Source organism: Chinchilla lanigera, unplaced genomic scaffold (assembly GCF_000276665.1).
Source record: "Chinchilla lanigera isolate Chin_1 unplaced genomic scaffold, ChiLan1.0 scaffold00022, whole genome shotgun sequence".
Classification (NCBI taxonomy): domain Eukaryota; kingdom Metazoa; phylum Chordata; class Mammalia; order Rodentia; family Chinchillidae; genus Chinchilla; species Chinchilla lanigera.
In genome coordinates, this window is record NW_004955423.1 from 17,433,118 (window position 1) to 17,456,555 (window position 23,438).

The 23,438-nt window shown below is 38.5% G+C and overlaps 1 protein-coding gene across 4 annotated transcripts in view; it reads left to right on the plus strand.

The window, feature by feature from the left end:
* Slc44a5 (solute carrier family 44, member 5) overlaps nucleotides 1-23,438 on the plus strand; it is a 355,454-nt gene that overhangs the window by 172,794 nt on the left and 159,222 nt on the right. For 3 of the 4 annotated variants that reach the window (XM_005385229.2, XM_013514352.1, XM_013514353.1), the window contains exons 3-4: nucleotides 8,840-8,878; nucleotides 16,281-16,319. In XM_005385229.2, the coding sequence (XP_005385286.1) occupies nucleotides 16,310-16,319 (10 nt within the window). In that variant the 5' untranslated portion in view covers nucleotides 8,840-8,878; nucleotides 16,281-16,309. The remainder of the gene's footprint in view (nucleotides 1-8,839; nucleotides 8,879-16,280; nucleotides 16,320-23,438) is intronic. The other variant, XM_013514354.1, reaches the window with a different exon arrangement.

Here is a 23,438-nt window from a genome sequence, read left to right on the forward strand (position 1 = left end):
ATGAATCAAAAACTTAAATATAAGACCTAGAACTATTAAAAATAGGAGAAGCCCTCACAGCCCTCATTGGGGCAATTATTTTTTATATATGATCCTAACAAGCCAAACAAAACAAACAAAACAAAACAAACAAAATAAAACTCCCAAAATAACAACAACAAAACCCAGAATAGATAAAAGGGATTTGATCAACCTGAAAACCATCTGCATAGCAAAGGAAACAAATCATAAAGTGCAGGACAGTCTGCAAAGTGGGAGAAAACATTTCAGACCATATATCTGATATTGGATTATTTTACAAAATTTCTAAGGAGATCAAACATCTCAACAGAAAGAAAACAAATAAGCCAACTTTAAAAATGAACAAAGACCTGTACAAGTGCTCAACATCCCTGATCATTAGAGGAATTCAGATTAAAAATCTCAATGAGATGTCACCTTGTACCTATTGGCTGTCATCAGAAATATGGAAGATAAATGTTGGTGAGGATGCATAGAAAGGAACCCTGTATATGACTAGTTGGTGTATAAATTAATACAACCATGCCTGAAAAACAATGTGAAGATTCCTCTAAAAACTTACTATATTATCCAGCAATCCCACATCTGGTTATATATACAAAGGAATTGGATTTAATGTGTTGAAAGGTTATCTACATTTCCATGTTCATTGCAGGCTTATTCACCATAGCCATGATATGGACTCAAACTAAGTGTCCTTCAGCCAATGAATAGGTCAAAAAAATACGGTATATGCAATGGAATAATATTCATCCTTTAAGAAAAGGAAATTCTCTCAATTGCAACAACAAGATAAGCCTGGAAAGCTTCATACTAAGTGCAAAAGTCTTCTAAGAACAGAAAGACAAGTATCATATGATGTCACTTTTATGTACAATCTCAAAGACTCAAACTCGTAGATATAGAAAGTAGAAGTGATTGGCAGTGGTTGAGGTGGAAGCGGAGGAAAGTGAGATCAGGGAGTTGTTGGTCAAAGGTACAAGATGTTAGGTAGACAAGAGAAATCAGTTTATAATCTATTCCACTGTCAATAACAGTGTATATTTCAAAACAGCTAAGAGTCAATTTCAAGTATCTGGTCACAGAAAATGATAAGTAAATTAGGCGATGGATATGTTCATTAGCTTGGTTCAGGCATTGTACATTGTATACATATGTCAAAACATCTAATTTCCCCCATACATGTATATAATTATGATTGATGAGTTTAACGTAATACCTTTTAAAATAAATTCCAGGGCTGGGGACTTAGCTCAGTGGCAAAGCGCCTGCCTGGCAAGCGCAAGGTCATGAGTTCGGTTCCCGGTACCGGAGAAAAACAAAAACAAAAACAAAAAAAAAATAAAATAAAATAAAATAAAATAAATTCCATTCCCAAAACATGAATAAATTCTGGGGACGTTGAGTAGAACACTGTGACTTCAGTTAATGATACTGTATCACATAAAGTTTACTAAGGGAGTAGAACATTAAGTGTTCTCTAAACAGAAAAAAATGGCCAGCATGTGAAGTGATATTTAGTTTGCTTGTGCCAATAACTTTGACATGTATACATACACTAAATTATCACGCTGTTTATTTATTTACTTATTTATTTATTTACTGAGACAGGGTCTTGCTATACAGTGAGTTCAGTCTGGCCTTGAACTCACTATGTAGCTTAGGTTGGCCTTGAACTCCTGGTGATCCTTCTGCCTCACCCTTGGAAGTGCTGGAATTACAGGCATGCACCACCATGCCCAGCCTAGATACTTTAAATGCATAAAATTTTATTTGCAGTTTACAACTCAATAAGCCTGGAACATTTTAAAATAAAAATGCAATGCAAAACTTGGGTTTTAATATAACAAACATACTGAATTGAGTCTTAGATATGTAAAGTGCTGCATTAGCATAATAATAGCTAAAGATAATTTTAATCCACCAAACATGGCATGAATACTTATGAGACTTTTCTAACTCATCCCTTTTTCCTGTGCATCACATATTTACCTTATCTTGGCTTATATCTTTTGACCATTTTTTTCTAAGGATCTGCTGCTGAAACTTGACTACTTAAGCTCTTAACCTGTTTTCTGCATTGCTCTTCCCATATATTTATGAATCAGATAGTTTCCACCTTGAAATACAATAATTAATAGAGAATAAAAGGCTTTCTTAAGTAATAGCATAGGACTATGTGGTTTGTGTGTGTGTGTGTGTGTGTGGGTCTGTGTGTGGGTCTGTGTGTGTGACATGAGGTACAGAACTGGAAACAGATCAGTATAAAAGCCTGGAGCAGGTTTTCTGAACACAATATGCAATTATTGACTAATATTTGTTTTTCTAATGAGATTTGAGGGCAAACTTAAAGACAAATCAGTAACAAAGGTACAAACTGACTGCTGTGAACAAGTCTTCAACTAAAACTAGCTGTATGACTCTTCATGTATTTTCCTCTTGTGAGGTTCACTATTTCTGTGACACATTCACTTTCTGTATCCCAGACTTTCCTTCACCTACCACAGGGCCCAAGCTCTCAGCATTATTGCTGCCTTGAGAGATATGGTAAAATTCTCATTCTCATTGTGCTGGGAATTATTCCCAAGCAGAGGTGTGGTCTTTCTAGATCTTTGTGGCTCTAGCGTCATATTGTTAGCATAGAGCCAGGGCTCAAGTGCATTTGGATGAATGAGTGAAACCAATACAAATTTATTTTTCCTGAAAATAGTAAATTAATATAGCAAGTACCATTTCTACAAACTCATTCACCTAACACATACTGAAAAATCAGTTATGTCAGTTTTTCAGAAAATTGGTCTAAGTTTGTGATTCCATGTGTGGCTATCAAATTTTGTTTCCTACCCATTTCTACTTTTCCTGTTCTACTACCACACATCATCTGGGGTACTATGGAGGCTGACATGGGGGGCGGCTGGCACCTTTCTTCATTGAAATGACAGCAGTGACTCTGGACAAAGAAGATGAACTCTTGGAAACCTAGATTTATTTAGGATGGCAGTTTTAGATGATGTTCACTGGTCTTCATTAAGTAAGCCCTTTCATGGGGCATAGAGAAATTGGCATTTTTGCTGTTTTTAAATTACAAATAAAAAGCTGAAATGGTGTATGTTGGGAAATGTGACTTGCCTTATAACCAAGCGTAGCAGTAATCTAATTGCATGGAGAATTCCAAGGTGGCACAATTATTGCCGAACATACCTTTTCATTTACTTCCTCTTCACTTGTTGTTGGTCACCTGGATGCAGCTTCTACAAGGAACTTGTCCTTTATGTTTCTCTCCTTTCATACATCTTTTCAAATGTAGTTAATAGAAATATAAATAAGTTATGGAAATTGATTGTAGATTGTTCCGCTTTAGTATACTCATAATAATTTACACAAAGGTGTCAAAGACATTTAATAAAAGGACTTGAAGTGGGACAAATTATATTTGAATTTTGAGAGCAGGGAGGAGTTCATGGAATACAGCACTGGAATGGAGGAATAGTATTGAGAATGTGAGTTGAGGAATCCTGGAAGATACGTGAGTGTGTATGTGTGTGTGTGTGTGTGTGTGTGTGTATGTACGTATTCATGTATGCATGTATGTCAATCATAGCAGAAAATGCTCCCAGAGAGCCAGGGGACAAGCTCTGAAACAGCCTTGGGTCAAAGCTGGCTGGATCATGATTCTTAAGGGTTACTGGGAGACTCCTGCCTATTTCATTACCGGTGACCTTCTACTGGAGTATTGCGTTTATGGAAGGGATACCATTGGAAATATTTTGTGATGTACATGGTTGCCTCATAGTTGAGACTGTTTGCTGAAATATGATAGTTTTCAAAAACTAATAATTTAAATTATTTTCAGTAATGAATAACAAAAAAAGATTTGTAGTGTTCTCATTCACTCAACTGAAGTTTCTGGAGCACCTTCTCTGTGGAAACAGTATGGCAGTAGAACACACACACACACACACACACACACACACACACACACACACACACACACTTGTATACCAAAAGCAAGACCTTGTTCTTCTTTGTGAATGAATCACCTCTAATTTCCATCATTTCTGTATCTAATTTTGATGTGACACCATGGTTTGGAGCTTTCATGATGGGTAACAAAAGCATTAACATTCACCATGTACCTATTAAGCAACTGTGGTGATCATTTGAATGTCATCTCATCTCCTCCTTTGGACAACCTGGGAGCAGAGCCCCATCCCATTTTATGAGGCAGAAACAGACTGATAATCCAGCCCAGATTCCTATGGGTGGGAGAGGCAGTGCTGGGGCCGGTCCTGCTAACTCCAGTATGACTGGGTAGAAGGAAAGCAGAGCTCTATCTTGTCTGTCCAAAGAAATGTATTATTTTCAGGCTATGAGTTTTCAGACAAATGTGTGCTGTTTCCAACTGCTAAAGTGTGTCCCACTTTCTTTTCTCTGTAACCACTGTGCTGCTTCATGATGTCAGAGTCTTTTCCTGTCCTTTCCATCAGCTTTGTTTCTCTTTCCTGTGGTGACTCATAGGTGGAACACATCTTCTGGCCCCTTTTCTGTTGCTTATTTCTGTATTTCTTTGTTTTTCTGCATTTCTCCATTTTATTTTTCTGTAAATGGTGTCAACTAGAGTTACAGAAAAGATTACTGATGCATATGATAATTTTTTGTTTGTTTGTTTCCAATTGCTGAACACAAGGCCCAGAATTTTGGACTTCTTTGCAGTTTTTTTTTTTTTTTGAGAACATAAATTCTTTAATTCTCTCTCTCTCTCTCTCTCTCTCTCTCTCTCTCTCTCTCTCTCTCTCTCTCTCTCTCTCTTGTAGTTTCCTAATGATACCCTTAGTTCCATCTCATACCTCAGTGCCTGAGCATGTGTTTTTGTAAGAGCATCTAGCTGGGAGAAAGCAGGGCTTTGTACCCTGCAGTTGAATGTGTCCACTTCCCTTGCCCTCACACGCTTGCAGCCACCCCTCACATCACTCAGCCCCTCACCCAGGTCCTTCAGCACCACCGGCCTTACTGCCGCTCCTGATGGCTGCGAGCGCACTCCCCTTATACTCTCTCCACCTGGACTTGCTCTGGATGCAGCTCTTACTCATCCTTTGCGTCACATTCAGTCTTGCTTCAAATATGTACTTCTCCCATACTGCACCTGTCACATCTCATTTGAAAGAGCATAATTATTGGTGTTCTTATTTGCTTAAGATCTATTACCCTGATGTGTTCATGCTACTCCATGAAGACCAGGATTCCACTTCTCTTCCATGTAGTTCCACCACCAAGCATGGTGTTTAATACCAAGCAGAGGCCATTAATGTCTTCTAAGTGAGTGAACTAAAGAATGAGAGAAACAGTGAACCTTGGGTAATGGTTATGGCCGTAGCCTCATTTTAGTTCTTGCCCTAAGTGAAGCATTTAGAACCAGCCTCTTCCTCACATGGTGTAGGCTGAGCATCAGACCCATCTTGGGCCTGAAGACAGCAGGTCAGTATAGCAGAGGTCAGTAAGTAGGTGAAAGTGGAGGCCAGGAGAGCGTGGAAAATGACGCCAGCTGGAGATGCCGACTCTCCAAGGGCAGCCGCCTTGCACATTGAGTGTAATGCACACTTCAAACAATCTGTCCAAATCAGAATAGAATCTAGTGCTAGGCTTTGTGTGTGCTGGTGATCTCTCCCATCTTCTCTAATTAGTTCTGGCTTCTCTTTTCCCCCTGACACTGGCTATTGTCCTGGAGAATATCTCAGTCTCTAGATTTTCATCTTTCCAGGGGTGTCATTTGGCTTGCTTCTTGAGCTTCTGTGTTTACTGTGGGTCAGGTTAAATCTAAACAGTTAATGATGCCCTTTAAACATTTTGGGTCAGTATATGTCGTAGGTGTGCAGGGTCATTTCTATTGTATCACTTCAGGAGAAACGTACTATCTGGTTGATCTGAGGCTAAGTTTGAGTATGGGACTAGGGTCCTGGTTCATTTTCGTAAGATTCCAGACTGACAAAGTAGGACAATGACTTTCACACTGAGGTTCAGCCTAGTTCTGCTCACTGCTGTGCTCCCAGATCCCCACCTTCAACCGTTCACGTGCCCCCTAGCACCTTCCGAGCAAGAAAGATAACAGGGATTAGAGTGTGGTAAGAGGCATAGCAATGAGACCAAAAGTGAGAGTCTATCACTCCCAGTGTGAAACTTCATGCTATATTTACTCATTTGACGTAAATAGACAAGGTACATATTCAGGGACCTATTTCACTCTGGTTTTTATCTTCTCAGCTATGGTCAGGGTGAAATCAGCTTGGCCTTGATGTCTGTATAGAAAACTTGCCTGCCTGAGTCATGAGTGTTCTGATAAACATCTTTTGTAAAAGATGTAACCTGGTACAGAAAGAGGGCTCAACCATATTGTCAATTTATTGTCCTGAAATTTAACTTTGATTTTGTTCTCACTCATTCTACAAAATTTGCCAGGAAAGCATGACAACTTTATTGCATGGTATTCAGCCTGCGGGCCAGGAAATCAGCACCTGGGTTTTGCTGTCTCTGTTTGCTTTTCTGTTTTTGAACCAGTGATGCTGTGCAACTGGGGCCGAGTACTTTCAATCCCGCGAGTTTCAGTTTGCTCATCTGTCCACTGGGGATCATGCCATTTGCGGTGTTTGGATGCTGCCGGGTCTATGAAGCAAGTACAGTGAAGCTTACTAGTGGTTCTCACCTCTCTGCTGGGACTGAGGTTGCTGATGCTTCCTGCCATTCCCAGCATGGATTCTGGGTGAAGCTGGGCCTACAGATGGGATTTATTGCCATACACAGCTGGAGGAACTGGGAGGTCTGCAGAAGAGTGGAGGAGAGAAGGGGTTGAGGTAAAGCCCAACCATCACCCTTACATGAGCTAGCGTTTGATCCAGAAGGGTATGGTACAAAAACCTTGTGACATGTGACTTTCAATATGACCACAAACTTCACACTCTGTTGTATTTCGAATATATTTGGGCAAAATACTAAAGGCACATCAAGGCTGTTAAGATCGTGAGCAGAAATATAGATTGGTTAGAAAAGATCTGAACATGTCATTGGACCTCTCAGGAACCAAGCCTTGTACACACATGCTATTTGCCATAAAACTAGCAGAGATGGCCATACTTTAAAAATGCATTTTGGACATTTTATTTGCCTTATGCAATGGTAATTCTCAAACCTATATGTCTCCAGTAAGGCCTACTCCCCTAATAAGTGTGAACTAGAATTGCTATCTTTTAAAATGTGTGTGCTGGGGAATCCTTTATAACATTATAAATAATCTTGATTTTTGTAGAAAATTTGACACTAGTATAGTTGTGTTAGTTGCAAATGGACTCTGGGCCATTCAAACTAACCTTAAATTCCAGATTCCAATTATGAGCAGTTAAACCTAAGGTGAAAGCCTATGGTTCATGTTATCCCCGAGTGCCTTAACATCTCATTTTCACAAGACAACTGACGGGAGTAACTACTTGAAAAGTTGTTATGAATATTCCATGGGATGGTGGGAAGGATGCATGGTACCGACTGCCTAGTGGTATTCAAAAAATGTTTCCTTCTAATTTCATCGCTATTATCTTTCCCAAGTGAGCAGAGTTCAAAAGGCCTCCCTTTCCCTGGAATCCTTATTCTAATTCTTTCTCTTGATAGTTTGCCCCTGTTAGTCCCACGAATGAATAACATCAGTGCTGAGTGAAGCATCAAATTTCTGCTCAGTAGGTCTATTCTGGGAATTCTTTTCAGGAGCTTTAGCGGGCTGGCAAGTTGATAATGCCCCCAAGAATGGGTGTTTATTGAGAGTGTTAATACTTGTATTTAAGCTGTGTGGAGCTTGAGACCTTAGAATGGTATTATTGCTCACACTAAGCATGCTACATATCTACCCTCCCCCAAAGAACCTTAAGTTGTGCCTCTGAAATTGAAGAATATTGATTCATAGCTGCCACCGGGAACTTTGATAAAGCTGAAGGCACACACGACGCAATTTAAATGGGGCCGTTCAATTTGAGTTTCATCTCTTTCCCCTCATCTACACTGCAATCGTGCGCATAATGAAGGTATTTACAGCCTACTTTTTCCTGACTGATGTGTCGTCTGACGTTTAAACAGGAACAGGGAGTGAAAGTAAACAACATACTTCATTTTCCAATGATAAATTCCGTGTGTGTGTGTGTGTGTGTGTGTGTGTGTGTGTGTGTGATGAATTTTTAAAGACTATACACATCAGTTACCTGGTGCAGGTAAATGGAAAAGTTAGCAGCCATTTTTCCTTACTCCAGCCTCCTCCCTCCTGTACCTTCCTGCAATTTTTTGTACTTTAAGGTTACATCCTAATTACGCATGGCTTTGAGTACTAAATAAGTCACCCCATATACACACACACACACACTCACAGTGCAGCTGCAGTTTCCACACAGATTTAACTGAACACGAATAGAAAGTTTTTTAGCCAGTGACATGGCTAAACAGGTGGTCCTAGACTGGTTACGGACGTCATTATTCCCTTAAACTATAGTAGAACCACTATTTACATAGCATTTACATTATATCAGGTATTATAAAAATCTAGAGTTTTAAAGTATAGGGGGAGCTATGTATACGACATGGAAATACGTTTATATACGGGGCTAGAATGCCTTCTGATTTTATATTCATAAGTGTGCAGGAACAATCCCAGTCGTATCAGCTCAGCCAGTCCACTGGCTTTGTGTTACTCTGAGTGTGGAAATATAGGACGAGGGTGGTTTAGGACATGAGAAAGTATGTGTGGAGCTACAACAAATAAAGAGTTATTTGACCTTTTGCTTTTTTCTAGAAAAATCACCAGACCACCCCCCTGAGGAGCAGGTCCTTGGTAAGTCGTGGATGAGCACTGAGTTAGTCTAAGAATCTTGTACGTTAGACCCGTGATGGCGAACCTTTTAGACCGTTCAGTGATACAGTCTGCTGCGGCGTGTGTGCTATAGGTTCACCAGCACTGCATCAGACTATGCGTTAAAACATACATGCATAATATATGGGTAGGTAGGTAGATATATAGAGATATAGAGATATCTTTCAGAGTCTCAGAACACATAAAGAGTACAGGACTTTTGTTACTGAGGTTTTTGGAACTTTCGTTCATGGGACTGGTTTCTTCTTCCTGGAGAGACTCTCTGCACTCTGGAAAGAACTGCCCAGGAAAAACACCATGCAGCCACTGGTGTTTCACGGTCCCTGGTACCCCTGACAGCTTTTCTTTTTTCTGTCTTTCCATCCTAGCTAATACTGTGCCATGTACAAGTTCTGGTCCTATCTTTTTCCAATAAGTCTCCATGGTCATAAGTTCCTGACACTGAGTGTTTCACCCAGTCCTCTTGTTTGTCCAGCTCTCTCCATAGCTGGCCCCATGTAGTGCAGTCCTGCTACTCAAGCTGTGGTCTGCAACCCAGAAGTCTGGGCAGCCTCTGGGAGTTAGAAATGCACACTCCAGCCCTGCTCTGGAGTTAGAATACACTCTCCAGCAGTGCCCCAGATTTGATGAGTTGGAACCTGTGTTTCTGAGTCTTGTTTGGCTCACGTGCAGTGGAAGTCTGAGCAGCATTGCCTTCTACTGTTGCTCAGCCATTGTACACTCTTATTGCCTAGATATTCACAAATACGACTTTTATGCCCTAACATCCAATGGTACTTGGATCCCAAATCCTCAACTGAAAAGATGATGGTAAGCATGTTAAAAATCTACTTACAATTTTGAAATACACACTGCATTATTGTCACCTGCGATCACCATGGTGAGGAAACGGGTATGTTAACCTGACTGAAACTTTGAACAACGTATTCATAGATCAAAATGTTACATCGGACCTAATGAATACAATTAGTGTTGATGATTGAAAATAAATAAATATATAAAATATTATTACGCATGTATTTTCTTACCTGTGTTCACAAAACCCTGTTATTGACTTAACAGGAACTGTTAATTTTGCATCACTTAAAGTACATCTCTGCTGAAGGACTGTTCGAAATTTGAAGCTGTGTTCAGGCTCAAGGTATAAAGTGATAGGATTAAAGTGGTTCAAAGGGCCAGAAGGTACTTATGGAAATACTTGATCATGGGGGCTGGGGATTTAGCTCAGCGGCAAAAGCGCCTGCCTGGCAAGCGCGAGGTCATGAGTTCAGTTCCCGGTACCGGAGAAAAACTAAAAAAAAAAAAAAAAAGGAAATACTTGATCACAAATTGCTCCTTCTTGTTCTATATGGAAATATCTTACCTGCTCTACTTCTCATTCATTGAAATCCAGTTTTTGTTTTATTTTATACAAGAAACTCTTATTGAACAACTGGACATATCTGGTACCATGTTATGCACAGGAGATGTAAGGAAAAAAGTCATTGCTCTGAAATAGCTTAGTCAACTACAACAAAATGACAATGTTATCTCATTTAAAAATTTCATGTCCCTAGGCATGAACAATATTGTGAGATGCTACATTCTCTTTCTCTATTTTCTTCATCAAAGCACAGTGAATAACATCTGCTCAGCTTAATTAAATATAAAAGGTATGCTGAAAACTATCATTCTTAGAACTCTTGTAATGTTCAAGATCAAAAAATCTTGGAAAATTTATAAATCACCATATATTGTCTTTGGTCCAACAGAGATCACTGTTATCTGAAAAAACAGACTACGATAAACTAGCAGTTGTATTTTGGCACATAAGCTAAACTCTCAGGCAAAGTGCAACAAATATATATGATTGCGGGGTGGCAGCTGTTTGAATATAGTTGGAAAAATATTCCCAAAAAAATTCATTAAGAGTCACCTGTGAATATATAAGCTTTCTCCTTCTTTTTATTGTCCTCTCCTTCCTCCCATTTCACCCTCTTCCTGGAACTTTTCAAAACTTTCTTGCTTTTCCTTGAGGTTGCTGGTCTTGTTCTTTTTGTGTATTGTGATTGGACCAATGACTGTGAAAGAAAGAAGCCCTCACTGTCCCTCTCTGTGGCTGTTCAGTCCTTGTCTTCAATTCATCAGATACTTGGTAGCCCACATGCATTCAACTTCCACACCTTTTCTCCTATTTGCCCACTACCTGGGCTGAAGTGTGGTTAGTGTTTTGCTTCTGACCTTTATAGGATCAGAAGCATGAAATTGGCCCTTCTCCAAAGGCCTATGAATACATGAAAGTGGTCTTTAGTCAAACCTTCAGAATTCTAGTCAGTAACTAGTATTTTGGCTTTAGACAAATTTGTATAACCTACTGCTTAGGTTGTATTTAGCTCTTTCTTATTTCACTTGAGACACCCTTCCTCTTCAATTTATGCTTAAATTAATATATCAGGATGAATAAAGATATTGAATGCCATTGCTTTGTCTAAAATCCTCCTATGGTCTCATGGATAAAAGTGAAATTGGCTCTGCCTCTGCATTGAAAAGTGGGATAAGCCATTATGCCAATAGTTCATTTTTAATCCCCACAGCTGCTAACATCCATAGCTTATATTTTAATCATCATTCCTCCTCATTTTTCCCCATGTTTTGTGCTGATGACGCTCCTATGCATTATTGCTGCCTCAAGAGATTTGCTGAGATTCCCATTCTCACTGGACTGCTAGCTATTCAAAAGCAGAGCAAGGGTTTTTGCTATTTCTGTGTCCCTGCTAACACACCGTTGAATACAGAACAGATGCTCAAGAACTTTAGGTTGAATGATGAAAATAATGGAATCTATTTTCAATTGAAATAGTAAATAAATACAACAACTACCATTTACACAAACTTCTTTACTGAAAACACAGTGAGAAATTGATTGTGTCCATTTTTCACAAACAACTGAGAATAATTTAAATTCAGACTCTGTGTGTGAATTTTAAGGTTCTGCTTCCTATCAAATTTCTTCCTTTTCTTTTCTCACACTCCCACCATACATCACTGTGGTGCATTGCAGAGGCTGATAACAAAGAGATTACACCTTTCTTCATTGAAAGGCCAGTAATCATTCTGGACAAAGGAGCTGGAATCAGAGAAGCGTGTGTTTATTTGGGATGGCATTGCTTGAGATGATATGCCACGGTTTTAGTCTTTATTCAGAGAAACTTGGAATTTTTTGCCACAGAAAATTGACTTTTGTTGTTGTTAAATCACAAATGAAAAGAAACAATATTATATGTTGGAAAAGCTGACTTGCCTTATAAAGGCATAGCAGTAATTAATAGCATGAAAAATTCCAAGATAGCAAAGTAATCACCAAATATACACTTTTATTTACTTCCTCTTCTCTGTTGCCAGTCACCTGGATGCCACAATACCTGCAAGAAATTTGTGTTTTGTTTCTATCCTTTGAAACTTCTTTTAAAATGTGGTTAAAACAAATATAGATAAATTAAGCAATTTCATTATAAAATGATGAATGTAGTATACTTATACTCACATTATAACTTTTGCTGTAGTGTTAAATACATCTAGTAAAAGGATTTAAAAGTGAGACACTTGACATTTGAGTTTTAAAAATGGGTGTGTTAATGGAGAAGTGCATTGAAATGAAGGAATAATAATGACAACGAGTTGAGGAATTCTGGAAAATATACTAGGCATGTCTTAGTTGCCTTTCTCTTTGCTGAGACAAAATACCAGCACCCACCAGTTAGAGGAGGAAAGGTTTATTTCAGCTCACAGTTTGTAGATGATTCTGTTCATAGTTGGCTGGCTCCAAGGCAGGGCAGCAATCCGGAGCGGCATGGCAGAGGATAAACAGTCCATGGCAGGGCAGCCAGGAGGCAGCAAGCAGCAAACTGCTCTTTCCCTTTTAGTCCATTCAGCCTACAGTCATTGTGGGTAGTGCCACTCACACCCATTGCCCACAGCCAGAACTATGATAAAACAATTAGCAGACTATTCCAGTACCATGTACACTTTATCTGAGTATCACACCCTTAATCCACATTCACACAGCCTAGATCCCACCATCTCTAAAAAACCCTACCTATGAGTGCATGAGGCTTTGGAGGGACATATAGGTACAAGCCATAATAAGGTGTGATCACAAAGTATGGTGAGTATTTAAATTTATTACAGTAAAAGGAACATTAACATTAATCCTTCCCACAGTACTCTTCCTCACTTCAACCACTTTTACCTATCGCTCTTGTCTGTGTCTGAAGGTCTGGCTGTCTTCTTCCATAACTGTGTTCAGCTGGACTGTGGTGATTGCCTCAGTGTCTTGAATCAAGTCAGACCTCAGTGATGTTGTATATTTTTTTATAGGAACATCTAGTTAGGAATAATCAGAGACTTCTACATGGAGACTAATGAAGTAATGAGCCTTATGTAATGGTTGTGCCCATAGCTTCATTCTAGTTATTGCCCTAACTGAGGAATTTACAGCCAGCATCTTCTATAGATAATGTAGGCTGAGCCTCAGACCCATCTTGGGCTGCAGACAGCAGGTCTCTATAGCAGAAGTTGCTGAGTAAGTGGAGGTGGAAGCCAGGACAGAGTGGGGAATGAAGCCGCAGCTGGAGGGGCTGACTGTTCAAGGCCAGCTGCCTTGTTCATCACAGTATAACGCACTTGCCGAGATCAGGTACAGCTTGGGGGGAAAATACCAACTGAAGAGTGTCCAGCTGGACAGGCAAGGCACAGGAGTGACAGTCCCTGCCATGAAAAGATGCTGGGAATTCAGATAAAGGGCAGCATTATGGTTCTGGGAATTCTGTCTGTTCACAGACATAATCTATTCCAGAGAGTTAGAGTCCTAAGAGCAGAATCCAGTTATCAGGGCTGGCAGAAGTGAGATGTGGTATCAGGGCCCAAGCCCAGCAAGTGGACTCCATAATGGGAAGTGGAGATCTGGACTATTTAACTCAAGTAGAAACCCAACCTCTTCTTTCATTAATGGGTTTGCCACAGACAGTGTCTGCTTTTTAAGAGAAATTGATTATTTAACTTCTTAAATGCTGTTGTGAATATTAAATGAGACAATGTAAATGAAACAATGCACCTAATGCGCAGTAACTTTCAACTTTTGTGGGTTGGGAAGTCTGGGAATGTGCCAGAGAATGGAGTGTTCATTGAAAGTGTTAATATTTTGTTCAACCAAAGTGACACTTGAAGCCTTAGAATGATACTGTTGCTCATGATGGAGCATGCTACCCAAATCCCTCTCCCCCAAAGAGCTATAAACTGTGCTTCCAAATTAAAGAGTTTAGATTCCTATGTACCATGTGGGGCTTCTTTTAAAGTTGAAGTTTCCAGCCTGGCGTGGTGGTACATACCTGTAATCCCAGCACTCTGGAGGCTGAGGCAAGAGGATCGTTGTGAGTTCAAGACCAGCCTGAGCTACAAAGTGAATTTAAGCCCAGCCTGAACTACAGAGCAAGATCCTGTCTCAAAAAAAAAAAAAAAAAGTTGAAGGTCCCACTTGATGTACTGAAAATTGGGCTGTTTAATTTGAATTTCATCTCTTTCCCCTATTCTGCACTGGCTGTTCTGCATGTAATTAAAGGTATTTGAGGTATATGTATTTTCTTACTTTAAAGACAGAAAAAAACAATAAAAATAATACAGAATTTCAAAAAAGATGATAGGAAATTAACAATGGTTATTATATTGCATATTGTTATCTTCAAATTATTTGCTCAGATTACCAGATATAGGCATGAAAAATTGATCAAACAACATAAGCACTAACTGTTCCTTTCTATGAACTAATAGAAATTAGTAGGACAATTATCTTAGTTACCTTGTGTGTGTGTGTATATATATATATATATATATATATATATATATATATATATGTATATATATTCACATATATACACATGTATATCTTATATATATAGGCATCTGAGATGAATACACACTTCTCAAATGAAGAAATACAAATGGCAAATAAATATGTGAGAAATGTTCAACATCACTGGTCATTTGAGAAATGCAAATTTTTTTTTTGGTCTTTTTCAGACAGGGTCACACTATGCAGTTCAGGCTGGCCTTGAGCTCATTTTGTAGCCCAGGCTGGTGTTAAACTTGCAACAACTTTCTTGCCTCAGCCTCCTGAGTGCTGGAATTACAGGCATGTGCCACCATGCCCAGCACAGAGAAGTGCAAATTAAAACAACACTGAGTTTCCATCTCACCTCAGAAAGACGGCTGTCATCACAAATTAATCAATAACAAATGCTGGCGAGGGTTTGGGGATAAAGAAAGCCTTCTTCACTGTTGGTGGGAGTGTAGACTGGTACAAGCACTATAGAAATTAGTGTGGAGATTCCTCAAAAAACTAGGATTAGAGGTCCCATTTGACCCAGCTATTGCCCTTCTGGATATTTTTCCAGAAGAACTGAAAACATCATACCACAGTGATATATGTGCACCCATGTTTATAGCAGCACAATTTGTCATAGCTAAATCTTGGAAACAACCCAAATGCCCATCAACTAAGGAAAGGATAAAAAAGATGTGGTGATTTTATACAATGGAGTACTACTCAGCTATAAAGAAAGGTAAAGTTGAGGCTTTTGTAGGTAAGTGGCTCCAACTAGGGACCATACTCATAAGTGAAATAAACTAGACTCACGTGTTTAAGGTAGATTAAATTTTTATGACTAATGTGCCTTCTGAAATTTAAGCAGAAGCAGAGATTTTAAATAAACAAAATGTTTGATTTGCTAGTGAAAAATTCTCTGTGTGTGAGGAATTTTTTGTACCTGTATAAATTACCTACATTGTACAGGTATAATATAAATAGAAGAGTTAGCAGCTGTATTTCCCCACTTCAAACTTCTTCCCTTCTGTACCTTTGTGAATTTTTTTGGCAACTTCTTAAAATGTAATTCGCATTATTAGTCAAGTAGGATATTAAGTACGATCATTACCCTTGGCCCCACATCTCCATTTGTAGGTTCCATGTAAACAGATGCCACCAAACATGATTTGAAAATATCCTGTAGTTGCTGACTTCTATGGAGTAGACCTACAATGGTTGTAGATGCTATTATTATTTTTAAAATGTAGTAGAACAACTGTTAACATGGCATTTCCATTATATTAGGTACTATAAGTTATCCAAATATTTAGAGAATAGGGGAGTATATGCATAGGTTATATGCAAATACTGTGTGATTTTACATAACAGAATTGGCTATTCTCTGATTTTGATATTCACAGAAGTCCTGGAACCAATTGGAGTACAAGAATAGGATATTTCAGGAGAAATGGGTATGGAGTTTTAACATATGAAGATTTATTTGCCCTTTGTGCTTTTTCCTAGAAAAATCACCAGAAAGTCTCTCTGAGGAAATGGTGTTTGGTAAGTCATAGTATGAGCACTGAGCTAGTGTAAGACTCTTACACATTAGCTTATCCACTGAAAAATATGTAATTCTTTCAAAACCTCAGATCGTCTAAATAAGATAAGATGATTGCTAACTAGAAATTTGTGGGATCCTTTTTCACATGGTGGATTTCTGCTTCCTAAAGGGATTCTTATATTAGGGTTGTGAAAGTACCTTGTTGGAAAAACACGATGCTCCTCAGGTGTTTTATTACCGTATTTGCCCTGTACAACTTTTATTCTTCCTACTTTTCTAGCTCAGCTTAGGACTGTGACAAACACAAATTTTATGCAAATTGTTTTCCAATAAATATCCCCACAGGTGAGCTTTCTTAGCGCTGAAGATTTCACTCAGACTGTCTTTGCTTGTCCAACCTTCTCCTTAGCTGATCTTAAAGTTGTGGTCATCAGGTATCTTGCACCAGTGATGAGAAAGTGACTAAAACACCGCCCTGTCCCAGACTTCCTAAGTCAGAATCTTCACTTTCACAAGATTTCCAGGTGACTCCATTCAAATGAAGTTCTAAACAGCACTGGCTTTCAGAGTTGTTCAGACTTTGTGGAATCTTATTGCCCCTAGTCATACAGATACAAATTTCCATACTGTGACATCCAAATTTATTTGTATCCCAAATCCTCAGTTAAGGAGATGATTGTATATGTGGTGAGAATGTTAAAAATTTATCCAGAAATTTGAAATATACAATATATAGTTATGAATGGTGATTACCATAGCAAGGTAAAGGCTGCATTCGTTAACGTGACTGAAACTCTTAACAATGAATTTGTAGATCAGAACTCCATATTACTTGATAAATACACTCAATTTGTACTTGTCTATTCAAAATAAATACATTTGTAAAATATAATTTTATATTTATTTTCCTGCCTCTGTTTTCAAGGTTACATTAGTGGTACTTTATCTACTTACATTCAATTATCCTTTCTTACACATAGCATGAGTGTGTCAAAATTCCTTCACATAAATTTTGCTCTTTGATGTTTGCTCTGTGGTCTGATTAGAAAAATAGAAAATGTAACATTTTACAATACTGTTCGTTCAGACCCTACAAGACAGAGTTAAGCAATATAATATTTTGTAGAGGATATTTGCAAATTTCCATATGTAAATTTTTTTTTAACTTTAGGGTTGGGATAGAGGTGAAGTACATGTTGGAAAACAGTAGAAGCCAACCTCTTTATGTCATCAGAAGTCAGCAAATTACTCTGCCTCAAAGTGAATAGTGAATCAAAATGAATTTTTATTGCTCAGTATGATCTATGTTTTTACTCATAAGCCTTGTCTTCTCTGCAAGGCTAACATAATTAGGGGGCATAATTAGGAACTCTTCATCTTTCTGACAAGGTTTTTAAGATGAATGAGCCAAGGAGGAATAAACACCCCACTTCTGATATGAAGTAGTCTGAGAAGAGGACTAGTGAGTACTGCTTGTGCCTGGACGGACAGGGGTCAGAGGGGCAAAGTCCAACCTGGAATCTCCCTTGAGTCCTCATACAAAACTTCCATCTTCCCAGAGAAGGTACAAATGCGGGAACTCCATTGAATCCTGGCTGAATTTCGAGGCAAGGGTCATTGGTTTTGCACCTCCTAAAAGCACATCTATGCTGAGGGACAATAAGAAACCCAAAGCTATAGTTGGGCTCCAAGTGTGAAGTGATACAATTTAAATGGTTGAAAAAGCCCAGAATATAGTTGTGAAAACACTTGATCATATATATTCGTTCTCCTCTTTCTATGCAGAAATGGAATTCACTTTTTCTTCTTCTCACTCACTGAGCTCCAATTTCACTTTTATTTATAAAATACACATTTATTAAATGCTTAGAGATGGCCCGCTACTGTGTTGCGCACTGGAGATGCAAGGAGGAAGATGATGTGGTTATTGCTCTTTACAAACTTAGTAAAGTACAACAAAATGACAATGCTATTGCTTTAAACCATTCCATGTCCTTATGAATAAACAGTATTGTAAGATGTTACATTTTCTGTTTTTCTAATCAGACCACAGTGAGTAAAATCAGCTCAGTTTAATTAAATATTAATGGTGTGCTGTCATTCTAAACTGATTTGCTGTTCAAGACAAAGACTCTTACAAAATTCATAAATAGAGAACATCTTTATTTAAGAACATGAGCTGTGATGAACTAACAGTTATATTTTGGTGCACATTCCAAATCCTCATGGCAAATGCAGCATGCATATATATATATATATATATATATATATATATATATATATAAAATGGGGTGGCAGCTGTTCAGAATAAAGATGGAAAAATATTCCAGAGGAAAGTTGTATTAAGTGTGCATCTGTGGATATGTAACGATCTTTTCCTCCTCCTTTGTTTTTATGGTCCTCTGCTTCCTCCCATTTCATCCCCTGGGAACTACCAGAGTTTTCTTATTTTTCCTTGAGGATGATGGTTTTGTTCTTTTTCTATGCTGTGATTGGACCCTGTCATGGCTCAGTGACTGAAAAAAGGAAGGCTTCAATTTCTCTGTGGTCTTTTTTAAAAGCCTTATCTTTAATTCATCAGATCTTGGTGGCTCATGCTTGTTCAATTTACACACTTTTTCTCCTGTTTTCCTACTACCTGGACTGAAGTATGGCTATTGTTTTGCTCCTCATTTGTAGAGCGGAAAGCAGAATTAGACATTCTCAAAAGGCAGCTGAATATGTGTGAAGTGATACATACACTAACATTCAGATTTTTCTTGAAGTTGGGGATTGACTAATGCTCTGGCATTAGGCACATTATAATAAACTACGCATTGTGTTTAGTTTTTCCTGTTTCACTGTATTTGAGACTCTCTTCCTCTTCAACCTTTGCTTATAAGGATGAGCAAAGATGTTGAATGCTATTGCTTTATCTAAAATTCTCTCATGGTCTCATGCACCTAAATAAAACTGAAATTGACTCTGCTTCTGCATTGTAAAATGGGATAAGCCATTATGCTGGTAGTTCAGCTTGAATCCCTGAAGCTGCTAACTTCCGTAGTCTGTACTTTGGTCTCCTCACCTTCTCATTTTTCCAACATCTTATTCTCTGACACGTCTACACAGTATTGCTGCTGCCAGAGATATGCTAAAATTCTCATTCTCACTGGACTGCTAACTATTCAAAAGCAGAGACAGTCTTGCTCTTTCTTTGTGATCCAAATGTCACATTATTTGTACATAGCAGGTGTTCAAGAATGTTTAGTTGAATGAATGAAGACAATACAAATCTATTTGCATTTAAAATAGCAAATAAATGTAAGTTCCATTTCAAATCTCTTCACCCAAGACGTAGTAAAAAATCAGTTATGTCTGCTCTTCATAAATTGTTGAGAATAATTTTAAGTTTCTGATGCCTTTTGTGGCTGTTAGATTAGATAGGTTCCTTCTTAATTTCTATTTTTCTTTTTTTTATCTCTTCACCACACACCATTATATTGTAGCACATTGGAGAGGTTATTATGGAAAGAGATTATAGCTTTCTTCACCAAAAGGGCAGCTCTCATTCTGGATTAAAAACGATGGAATTGTAGAAGCATGTATTGATTGAAGATGACATGACTTGAGATGAAATGAATTGGTCTTCATTCTGTGAGCCCTTTTTTGGCACAGAAAATTGACTTTTCGTTGTTTTTAAATAACTAAAAGAGGCAATAGTATATGCGAGAAAATATGACTTGCCTTATAAATAGGTGTAACGATACTTAATTTTGTGAAGAATTCCACACAGCACAATTATTGCAAATATGCTCTTTATTTCCTCCTCTCTGTTACCCATCACCTGGATGCTATGATTTTTGCAAGAAATTTGTCCCTTATATTTCTTTCTTTTGAGACATCTTTTCAAATGCAGTTCACACAAGTATGATCAATGAAGGAATTTCCTTCTAAAATAATAATCACAGTAGACTCACCCTATAATTTACACTATAGTATTGAATACATCTAGTAAGAAAATTTAGAAATTAAAACATTCATCTGAGTTCCTGGAACTGTGATGAGGTAATGCAGGGAAGTATTAAAGTAAAACAATAGCATTGAAAATGTGAGTTGAGGAAAACTGAAAAATACACAGTGGAACCTCAGTTCACAATATAAACCAAGTTGGACGAGAACCAAATCAAATTCAGGGGTGAGTGTTAATGTTGACCATGTGGGAAGGTTTGATTTGGTTCTCATCCAGTTCAGTTGGTGACCAGAATTGTGGAGAGAATTGAGTTCAGGAACAGAGACACTACTGTATGTTTTCATGCACGGATGTGTGTGCGTGTGTGCGTGTGTGGTGTGTGTGTGTGTATGTGTGTGAGAGAGAGAGAGAGAGATGGGATGCAATCAGGGTGGCAAGCACTCTTAGAGAATCAAATGAATAAGCTCTGAAACAGCCTTGACTCAAAGCTACCTGAGGCACGATTATTAAAAGGATATTGGAAGGTCCCTACCTATTTCAGGATTAATAACTTTTTTTGTTGCATTGTGTTTGTGGAAGAGATAACACTGGATAAATTTTGTGGTGCACTTGTGTGCCTCATAATTCAGACTATTTCCTGAAATACTGATGTTTTTTTCAAATAATTGTTCACATGATTTTAAATACTAAAAATATATCTGTGGTGTTCTCATGCATTGAACCAAAGTTTCTTGAGCACCCTCCTGTGCTAATAGCACAACACTAGAACCGGAGAAGTGTGTATATATCTCAAGGGCCTGAGTGAGTTCTTCATCACCCATCTGTCTTATTTTGATGTGGCACCGTGCTTTGCAGCTTCTGTGCTCCATAAGAAAAGGCATTTACATTCCCCACATGCCTGTTAAATGACAGCCACTGTGATGAGCTCTTTGAAAGTCATCTCATTTCTTCCTTAGGACAACCTGGGAACAGAGCTACATCCCATTTTACAGAGGATAAACAGCCTCAGAATCCTCACCCAAGATTCTTGGGTCTATCTGGCTGTGCAGAAAGCAGAACTTTATCTCATCTGTCTGAAAAATGTCTTAATTTGCAAGCTATGAGTTCTTAATTCTTTCACACTTCATAAAATCATGCACTTATGTTTCTGATTGCTAAAAGGCAGTGTTCAACATCCTTTTCCTTGTGGCCACTGTATTGCTTTATGATTTCATAGACTTTGGTCATATTATTACCAGCTTTTTTTTCGCTTTGGTGAAATGAGAGAAATGGAACACATTTTCTGGTCTCTGTTGCTTATTTCAGTATTTATTCTTCTCTATTATGTGTTTTGGAAATTGTATCAACTCAAACACTTGGGCTGGGACTATAGCTCAGTGGTAGAGCTCATACTTAGCATGCACAAGGTCCTGGGTTCAATCCCCGGAACCACGAATATTTGTAATTATAAAACACACTTATGCATAGGATAATAATTCCTTTCTTTTTTCCTGTACTGGACCATGACACTTAGAATTGTGTTGCCTTTATGTAGTTGGCTGCAGAGGTTTTTTGTGTTTGTTTGTTTGTTGTCAAGAACCTAAATTCTTCTGGTGTGTGGGGTGTTGATATCCAGACGCCTCGGGTCCATCCCAGATCTCAGTGCTTGAGTGTATGTCTTTATAAGAACACCTAGTTGGGAGCAATCAGGACTTTTATACGGCAGTCAAATGTCTCCCACTTCTGCTTTCCAGTCAGCCCTTCATCCGGGTCCTCCAGCACAGTCAGCCTTCTTTCAGGTTCTCATATATGCCAACTTCCGGCTTATTACAGACACTCTGACCTACTCACCTTTCATGAGAGTACAACAGCCATGGTAGTTCTTAAACATCTGTTATATTTGAGATTTAATGCTGCCTTCACATCTTGTATTCATAACACCTATTATGCCACATTTGCAAAAACATTATGGTGTGCTCATTTGTTAAAATCGATCATCTTGGTGCATTCAGAACAACTCCATGAGGACAGGGATTTCACTTCTCACCTGTGTAGTGCCACTACCCAGCACAGTATTTGATAGCAAGTACAAGATCAGTAAATGCCCACTGAATGAATGAATAAATTAAAGAATGAAAAAAAGAACCTCTAGTAAAATGGTTATGCGCATGGCCTAGTTCTAGTTCTTGTCCTAAGTAAGGAGTTTATAGCCAGCCTTTTCCTCCCATGGTATAGGATGAGCATCACATCTGTCTTGAGCCTGCAGACAGCAAGTCTCCGTAGCATAAATCATTATGTAGGAAAATAGGGAGGCCAGGACAGAGTGGAGCAAGACGATGTTGGCTATACAAGGGCAGCAGTACAATGCACTCGCCAAGATCAGGTACAGCTTGGGGAGGCAACAGCAACCAGTGAGCGTCCAGTTGGACAGGCAGGGCACAGGAGTGGCAATTCCTGCTGTGAAAAGATGCTGGAAGTTCAGATAAGTGGCAGCAACACAGCTCTGGGAATTCTGTCTATTCACAGATGGAATCTAACCCAGGCAGTTGGAGTCCTGAGAGCCGGATCCAGTACCAGGCCTCGTAGAAGTAAGGCATGGCCTCAGGGCCAAAGATCAGCAGGTGGTCTCAGGAATAGGAAACAGTCCTGGACCATACACCTCAGGCAGAAGTCTGTAGTCTCTTTGCTCACTGATGGGACCATCTTGCGGGTGCTAGAAGAGCCAGCGGTTATTGTAACTCCTCTAGAAGCTGAAGAGCTAGTGGTTATCGTAACTACTTCAAAAGTTGTGAATATTAAATGAGATAATGTAAATGAAGCAGTACACCTAGTGCATAGTAGTTTTTATTTATTTTTGTTGGTTATGTGGCAATTTACTTTCATGATCTAGTAGTTAAAATAACAACATAGGAATATAAAGATTAATGTGAAAAGAAAATTATTAAAAGGTATTTATGATACCTTAATTAAACTCTGCATAGGCTAATCAAAAAGGACTTAAATAAATTATTTCCCCTTTTCTATTTTATATTTCATTGCATATGTTCGCAACACATAAGGAATACACTCACTGTGGAAAGTTGGTACACATTCATGTCACATCTTAATTCTTTTTTTTAAACATCTCTTTATATATATATACATGTGTGTGTGTGTGTGTATGTATATATACATACACACACACACACAT